The 8630-nt window shown below is 51.3% G+C and overlaps 1 protein-coding gene across 1 annotated transcript; it reads right to left on the reverse strand.

The window, feature by feature from the left end:
• On the reverse strand, window positions 1-5221 carry SBK3 (SH3 domain binding kinase family member 3). Its single transcript, XM_064293457.1, has 4 exons — window positions 4270-5221; window positions 3557-3707; window positions 2817-3019; window positions 1-1311 (listed from the first exon to the last, which is right to left on the reverse strand). The coding sequence occupies exons 1-4, from the start codon at window positions 4312-4314 to the stop codon at window positions 631-633; spliced, it is 1080 nt and encodes a 359-aa protein (XP_064149527.1). The 5' UTR covers window positions 4315-5221; the 3' UTR covers window positions 1-630.
• Window positions 5222-8630: the final 3409 nt, after the last annotated feature.

Consider the following 8630-nt stretch of genomic DNA (forward strand, 5'->3'; position numbering starts at 1 on the left):
GTGTGTATGTGTGTGTATGTAGACTAAGATCTAAAAAAGGTGAATGAGTCTCCCAATGTCACCCAGAGAAGAGGACAGTGAGATTTACGTGGTATCGGATTCATAAAGTTCAGATTTTAGACCCTAGACAGTGGGGGTCACCCAGGGTCTCAGAGGAGAGGAGTGATTCCATCCGAAATCCATGATAAGCATTCCACATGTCCCCACAGAACCAAAACTTATCTATGAGGGGGGAACAGTCTCCTTTCAAGAAGACACACTCAGGACAGAATGAAAAGGAAGTGTCTTTGAGGGAGGATGGGCTTGGACTCCTGGGTCTAAGGGAGGAGGAGCTGGGGGCCTGGACTCCTGAATCTGAGGGAGTTGAAGGCCCCGATTCCTGTGCGTGAGAGAGGAGGGAGCTGGGGGGTCAGGACTCCTGAGTCTGAGGGAAGAGAGGCTGAGGGCCTGGACTCCCAGGACCTCATTTAGAAGGGGAATTGTACACCAGTGTCCAGCTCTCAGTAGGGAGAGTCCAGTGTGTCCCTTCTGATCTCCCTGAGTAGCTAGTTGTCTCTCTTAACCAGGTGGCTATTTGGGTGAGGGAGAGGCCTTTGACCTCAGCTCCGGCTACTGGTCTTATTCACCTGGTTAGGGAGCTTCCCCATCTGTCCCCTTCCTCCCACCGCTTTTGCTGTCCTCCTCATCTGTCCACTCCTCCAAGCTTGATCCTCCCTCTTCCTCCTCCCCATCCTCATTGGATAGAATCCCCAAGCCCCCTGGCCCCTCTCTATTCCCCTCCAGCCCCCAATCATCCCCCAGGAAGTCCAGGACAGCCAGAGCGGGGCTCCTTGTCTCAGGGTCCAGGTCCAGGAGCCCCTGAAGCAATGCCAGGGCTGGGGGTGCAAACTGGTCCCAGGGTGGTGGTGGCTGAGGTGGCTGGGGCCTGGTTGTCACCCAGCCAGCAAAGGCCTCGAACTCAGGATCAGGGGCCAGTGCCACATCCCAAGGGAAACACGCAGTGGCAGCACAGAAGAGAAGCACTCCCAGGCCCCAGGAGTCCAGGGATGGCCGCAGGGGCAGGGTGTCAGGTGGCAGAAGAAGGCAGAGCTCTGGAGGCACGGAGGGCAGTGGACCCGGTGGGGCAGGGGTTGGGCTGCCCTCTGGACGGGTCAGACCCAAGTCGCCCAGGGCTACCCGGCTGCAGGACGGATCAAAGACCAAGACATTGTCTGGCTTGACGTCTGAGTGGACCAGCCCCCGGCCATGGAGGAAGTCCAGGGCTTCAGCAATCTGGGCCACCACCCGTTTCACCAGCAGCTCTGGAAGGCCCTGGAACCAAGGAAAGAGGATGAAGTCAGGGTGCTTCCGTCCCTTCTTTATTTTGCTTCTGAGTCTCCCTCCAAAGAGGCTCTAGACTTCCAGGTCCCTAAGAGTTGTGGCTTCTGGGACTCAAGAATCCAGAACCTCAGATCAGTGGCTACCCTCACAACACTCCAAGGCCTTCAGACCATCCAAAACTACAATCTGCACCCATATCTGTACTCCCTTAGACCAGCTCCCAGATGTTTTCCCAACCTGAACCCCAATTCTAGCCAGGAGCCTCTTTTTGCTTCCCTCAAACATTCTCCTAACCCTAACACATACTCAAATCACTCGTAATATTTCTTAAATGTCTCTTCTAAACTGACCAATCAGATCTTCTCCAATGGAAACCCAAATCCCGTACTTAACCTCATCTTAGTCACGTAGTTATCTGGATCCCTTCTCTAACTCAGACACTATTTCTGAAGTCCCCAGTTTAGTTCATCAATCAATTAATCTATCCATCCAGCTAGCCAGCCAGACAGCAATCCATCCATCAAACTAGTCATCCATCCAACAAGCTACTCTCCAGTGCATGCACTCAACATCCATTTGACCAGCTAGTCAGCAGTCCACTGATTTATCCAATTATTTAATATCCAACATCAACCCATCCTTCCTTCCTTCCTTCCTTCCTTCCTTCCTTCCTTCCTTCCTTCCTTCCTTCCTTCCTTCCTTCCTTCCTTCCTTCCTTCCTTCCTCCCTCCCTCCCTCCCTCCCTCCCTCCCTCCCTCCCTCCCTCCCATTCATCCTCCCATCCATCCATCCTAGCTTCTACCCATCCATCCATCCCCCATCCACTCATCGATCCATCGATCTATTCGTCCATCCACCCTTTCTTCCTTTCCTCAATCCATCCATCCTTCCTTCCATTTATCCCCAACTCTATCTCAAATCCAACGTCCATCATCCCTAAAGATGTCCCACCTAATCTTCAAACTCAACTCCAACTAGAATTTCATCAATTCAATCCTGACCTGGTGTCCAACTCAGTCATCACATATCTCTAACTCAGTCTATATAAACATCACCAACCATCCCTGCCTCCCTCTGCATCCCCGTTCCAAGCTCTTCTCTTTATCCATTACCAATCTATAGTCAACCCCAAATGCAACCCACCTAACTCCATCAACACTCACACCCTCAATCCCAGTGTCAGCTAAAATCCCAACTCTGTCTCCTTAACCCAATCTCATCCCCACCCCCATCAACAGACCTAATCCATCCTCAATCCCAACAACTTCCTATCCATCCAATTTCAATGGCATCTGTGTTTGGATGAGTGGATGGATTAGGGTTGGGGTCAGGCATGGGACTGCATTTAGAATTAGAATTAGAACTAGGGAGGACATTTGGGGCTCAGGGTAGACCTGAGATGGGTCAGGGTTAGAGATAGAAATGGGGTTTGGGAGAGTTGGAACTGCAATTAGCAGTCCCAACTTTTTACCCCCTCCCTGCCCCCGCTGCCTTACCCTTTCCTGGAGCATCCCGCTGAGATCCCCGCAGGGCGCGTACTCCTGGGCGAAGGCGAAATATCGGGAGGTCTGCAGGGGGCCCGCCAGGGTCTGGAGCAGGCCTGGGTGTGAGGAGACACAGCGGCCCACGCAGAACTCTCTCAGGAAGGTGGTTCTCAACACTGAGTCTCGACGCAAGAGCTTCAGTGCCACCACTGGGCCTGCCAGGGAGCCAGGGTCAGAGGGGCCCTCAGAGCACTCTGATCGTTGTGTGACTTTAGGCAAGCCACTCAACCTCTCAGAGCCTTGGATTTCTCATGTATAAAATAAGAGGACACGGCACAGGGTCAGGGAGAAGTCACTGGGTTGGGGTCCCAGTGATGTGACCTGGAGCTTCCTGACCTCCCTGTGGTTCCAATTTCTCCATCTGTGAAATAGGGGTTGGAGGAGACTTTTCCTGCTGTATGGCTTTGCACAATAGCCTTACCCTCTCTGAACCTCTATTTCCTCTTGCATGAAGTAAGGGGACATGGCGACTTGGGTTCAAATCCAAGTTCTGCTCCTGCTTTGCTGTGTGAACTTAGGCAAGCCTCTTACCTTCTCTGAGTGAGCTCCATTTCTTGAAAGATCACTGAGCTCTTAACTTTCTGAAGGTCCCCATTAAGAAGGACTCCTGGAGATGCTCCCCATCTCGGTGGCTTCCAGGAACTCCTATTATGGGGACGTTTGGGAGTCCACCCTTTGGTGTCCCAACTCACCCCCTTGGTGAGGCCGGGCAAGGAGCACGCGGCCATAGGAGCCAGAGCCGAGCTTGCGGATGAGGCGGTACTGGACACGAAGACTCCGCACTGGGGTCACCCTGGCGGCTGTCAGCTCCACTAGGCGCTGGAGGGTCATGGCTGTGTCCTCCTATGGGACAGGGACAGAGGCAGGGAGAGGTGAATCTAGGGCTTGCCGAGAGCAGAGGGAGAGGGGAACAGTAGGCAGAGCCAGAGGTCCAGCTCTGGGCTGAGATGGGGGGCAGGGGAAGAGGGGTCACTGTCTCAAGAGAGGCTGATGAGTCACAATGACTCACCCAGCCTCAGGGACACCTGTTCTGTGTCTTGGCGAGGCTAAGGGTGATTGTCTCAGAGACACCGCCTTCCCCCGTCTTTGGGAGCCAGCCAGAGCCCCCAACACCAACTGGAGCTGTGCCTTCAGCCCACACAGCCCTCCATCTACCCGTATCTCTCTGTGTGTCCCCCTGTGCTTCTTGTTCTCTGTTTCTGAGTCCATTTCTCTGGGGGTTCTTCTCTTGCTCTCTTCTAGGGTCTGTGGTATGGCATCTCTTTGTCTGGGTCTCTGAGGTATGTCTCTTACTCTGTCTCTCTCTCTTTTTTTTTTTTCATCCATCTCTCCATCTCTTTGACTCCATCACACTCTGCCCCTGTCTGTCTGCCTCACTCTTCTTCCCTTGTCTCCCGTCTCTCACCTCTGCGTCCCCATCCTCAGGGGTCTCAGGGTCCCTGAGCTCCATCTCAAGGTCTCCTGGGCAGGCACTCTTTGTCTGGGCGCCCCAAAAAACAACCAGCCTGACTGAGCCCCACTGCACCTAGTCTCTGCAGCCCTTGCCCAGCGGAACCAAGGCCTAAGACTTGGGAAGGTCTGCCTTGGTCTCCCTCTGGATTTGTCTGAATCTGCCCAGCTTGAACTCTCTCTCCGGACTCCTCTCTCTCTATTCGATTCTTCTCTTTTCTATCACCCTCTGTGTCTCTGTGTTGCCCTGTTTATTTCTTTTGCTCCCTTTCACCTTCTGTTCCCTGCTCTCTAACCTCTCTGTGTCTCTTTTCTTCTACATGAGTCTCTTTCCCTCTCCCTGTCTTTCTCTCTGTCTCACACTGCGTCTCTTTCCCACTCTCTCTAGGTCTCTGTTTCCCTCTCTCTGGGTCTCTGTCCCTCTCTCTTTGCCCTCCCCCCTCACCGAGTCAATGTTTCTCTCTCTGGTTCTTTGTCCCCCTCTCTTTCTGGATCTCCGTTCTCCTCTCTCTGGGTCCCTGTCCCCTTCTCTTTGAGTCTATGTCCCCCTTCCTCTGAGTCAATGTCCCTCCCTCTCTCTGGGTCTCTGTCCACCTCTCTTTCTGGGTCTCTGTCCCCCTCTCTCTGGGTCTCTGTCCCCCCCTCTGGGTTTCCGTCCCTTTCTCTCTGTGTCTCTGTCCCTGTCTATCTCTCTTTCTTTTTTCCTATGAGTCAGTCTCTTTCTCGCTCTTTCTGCTTTCTCTCTCCGTCTCTCTCCTCACCCTTCCCTCCCTGTCTGTCTTGCCCCCTGCTCTAGCTCTCGGATCTGGGGTTGATCTCCCTATCCTGTCCCTGTTGGTCCCAGGCCCCTGTCCGTACACTGTGTGGCCACTGCAGTCTGTCTACAGGGTCCCCCCCACACTGTTTCCCCCTCCCCTCTCCTGTCTCTGTCTCCCCTCCCTAGTTCTCTGGGCGTCTCAGCTTGCTCTCCGTGTCTCTGTGTCTTGTCTCTTGCTCTTTGTTCCTGACTGTCTCTGGGAGCCTTTTGTCCCGCCCTTTCTCTGGGTGTGTGTGACAGCTCAGACACAGAGACACCCTGCCCCCCACACCCCCTCTGACCCGCTGCCCCCCCTCCCCCTTCCAAACTTAGACCAGCATAGACTCTGGGCTCAGGGCCCAGGACAGTGGGGACAAAACGTATTGTGAACCCCCAGAGGAAAGGCCGGAGGGAAGCAGGGAAAGGTGGACAGACCCTCACACACCTTAACTGGGCAGACTCACCGAGGGCTCAGTGCACATGACCTTCCTCTGGGGACTGGGAGTCCTGGCCACGGGATGAGGATGCCCTTCCCAAATCCTTCTCCCTCAGACTCAGGAACCCAGACCCCCAGACCCCTCCTCCCTCAGGTCCAGGAGTCCTGACCCCTAGCCCTCTCCTTTCTCAGACCTAGGAGTCCTGGTCCACAGCTCCCTCCTCCCTCAGACCCAGGAATTCAGGCCCTCAGCCCCTCCTCCTTCAGACTCAGGAACCCAGACCCCCAGACCCCTCCTCCCTCAGACCCAGGAGCTAACACAGCCAGGGCAGACTGGAGGGACATTCTGAAGAGAGGTGGTATTTGCAGGTTCTTAGCACCTGCTATGTGCCCTGTGCCAGGGGCTTTACACAGAATCCTCCCAGCTGCCCAAAAGGGACAGAGTTTATCCCCAGTTTACAGGGCAGGAAACTGAGGTTCCGAGAGGCACACAGCCTTTAGAGCAGGAGGAGGAGATGTCGATCGGGGCCTGGGCCAGCGAGTGTGACTCATTCCCTGATGCCTGCTCCACTCGTGTTTCCACTACTACTACAGCCTCTGCTATTAATAAAGGAGCAACAACAACACTTAGTGAAGACTCTGGAAAGATCCACAGCAAAGTGGCTACAATAGTTGCCTCTGGGGAACTGGGTGGGAGCTAGGGTAAGAGTGGGAGAGAGAGGGAGAACCTCCTTTGCTTTTGCTTTATTTTGAGGTCTGATTATGGAACGTTGCAAACATACAGAAAAGTAGAAAGAATATTGACTCGATTTAAAATGCTATCATTTTGCCATGTTTACTTTACCTTTCTTTTATTGTGGGCATGAAGTACTTTAAAGTAAATTACAAAGTATTGAAATCTTTTAAGGCAAACAGAGTAGATTTAACAAATGTTAACATTTTTCCATATTTGCTTTATCTTTGATTTTTTAGGGGGGCATGAAGTATTTTAACGTAAATTACAATATATTCAAACCATTTGGGATGAAATGCCTAGATTTAACAAATGTCAACATTTTGCCATTTTTGCTTTTACCTTTTTATTTTTGGCAGAAAGTAAATTATGACATTTTGAAATCTTTTGGGGTGGAATGATACCACGTCCGGCATTTACTTTAAAATTCTTCAGCAAAAAGAAATCAAAGTATGCGTGTATGGGGATGGGGAGATGGGTAAAAATTAAGAAACAAGAAGCAGAAACATTGCTAACTGTGAATAACTTCTAGTCTTCTATTTTTGGGTAAGCTTCTAATTATCCCTCATAAAAAGCTAAAAGTTGTCAACTACAGACACCTTGATAAATTGTGCCCAAACAGGTGAGTGTCCAGCTCTATAAAAATACAGAAAATTTCTGGCTCAACTTCGACATTGTTACCACGTCCAACAGCATTCACTGGAAACCTTGGTGGCGTAGTGGTTAAGTGGTACAGCAGCTAACCAAAAGGTCGGCAGTTTGAATGCACCAGGTGCTCCTTGGAAACTCTATGGGGCAGTTCTACCCTGTCCTGTAGGGTCACTATGAGTTGGAATCAATTTGACGGCAACGGTTTGGTTTTTGGTTAGCATTACTAAAATTCCTTAAAATCAGCTAAGGTTGTTGTTGTTTGTTACTGTCAAGTGTTTGTGCCACTTGAAACCCATTGCCATGGAATTGATTCCAACTCATAGTAACCCTGTAAGACAGAGTAGAACTGCCTCATACGGTTTCCAAGGCTGTAAATTTCACGGAAGCAGACTGCCACATCTTTCTCCTACTGAGCAGCTGGTGAGTTCCAATCTGCTGACCTTTTGGTTAGCAGCTGAGCCCTTAACCACTGCGCCACCAGGGACTCTAAAATCAGTTAATGCCCAGTCTGTATTCAGTTTTCCCCAAGTTCCCCATGAGTATGTGCTACCTTTGCAAAAATTAAAAATAATACTATTTTGGACTATCTAATGTTTCCTAGATGCCAGGCCCTGGGTTCTTTTTTTTTCCAAAGCAAGACCTCATGGAATCCTCCCAACAAAAGCCCTGGGCAAGTAGACTGATAGTCTCCAATTTACTGATGGAGAAATTGAGGCTCCCAGAAGCAGAGAGAGACATAGCCCAGAGAGGCACAGCCAGAATTCACTGAGGGTCTGGGAATTCCAGGCCACCCTCTGGTCCCTGCCTGGGCAACTTCTGGGACACAGATGGAGTCGGATCCCTCCGCTGGGATATGGGAAGGCTGTTCATGTGGGGGTGCGGGGGTGCAGAGCAGCTGTTAGGCTGCAGAGAAAGGTCAGGCTGGAGAGCTGGCCGCCTGGGTCCCCCGAGAAGACAGTATTAGGGGACGTACAGGCCTCCAGCCCTGCCCTGTTCGTCCCTCAGAGGCTCACCGATGATCCGGGGAGCTTTGCACCTCCCCATTTAGTAACGCGGCTCCGCAGGGTCACCCAGAGTGACCTCTCAGGAGGCAAGTGTGGGCGGGGGAGGCTCTGGTCCAGGCTCCAGGGCGCGCACACCCCAGCCAGCTTGGGCTGCCGCCTCCTGTCCCAGGGCCTGGGGGCCCGCTCTTGTGACTGTTCCTGGCTCTGCTCTCTCCCAAGTGTCTGATGCTCCCCATGCCTCAGTTTCCTCCCGTACAGACTGAGAGTAGTCACAGTGCCCACCTCGGGGCCTTATGGTTAAAGAAACATTTAATATTTATAATATAGAATACACTATATTACATGTTAACCAAAACCAAACCGGTTGCTGCAGAGTCGATTGCTACTTATGGAGACCCCATGTGTGCAGAGTAGAGCCCTGCTCCATAGAGTTTTCAAGGCTGTGTGACCTTTTGGAAGCAGATCGCCAGACCTTTCTTCCAAGATGCCTCTGGGTGGGTTCGAACCCCCAACCTTTCAGTCAGTAGTTGCTTAACCACTTGAACCACCCGGGGCACTTTTATATATATATATATATAAATATATATATATAATGTACTACATATACACTACATACACAATATATATATGTGTATGTTACGTGTATAACATATATAATTTACATTATTATACAATTTTATTATACAATATTATGGAT

Source organism: Loxodonta africana, chromosome 11 (genome assembly GCF_030014295.1).
Source record: "Loxodonta africana isolate mLoxAfr1 chromosome 11, mLoxAfr1.hap2, whole genome shotgun sequence".
Classification (NCBI taxonomy): Eukaryota; Metazoa; Chordata; class Mammalia; order Proboscidea; family Elephantidae; genus Loxodonta; species Loxodonta africana.

What these genes read in the sequence shown, in the direction of transcription:
- SBK3 (XM_064293457.1), bottom strand. Translation starts at nt 4,314, where the DNA reads ATGGAGCTCAGGGACCCTGAGACCCCTGAGGATGGGGACGCAGAG. An exon ending in TGCCCGGCCTCACCAAGGGG is followed by an intron (nt 3,020 to 3,556) that starts GTGAGTTGGGAC and finishes GCTCCCTGGCAG; the next exon opens with GCCCAGTGGTGGCACTGAAG. An exon ending in GCGGGATGCTCCAGGAAAGG is followed by an intron (nt 1,312 to 2,816) that starts GTAAGGCAGCGG and finishes CCTTGGTTCCAG; the next exon opens with GGCCTTCCAGAGCTGCTGGT.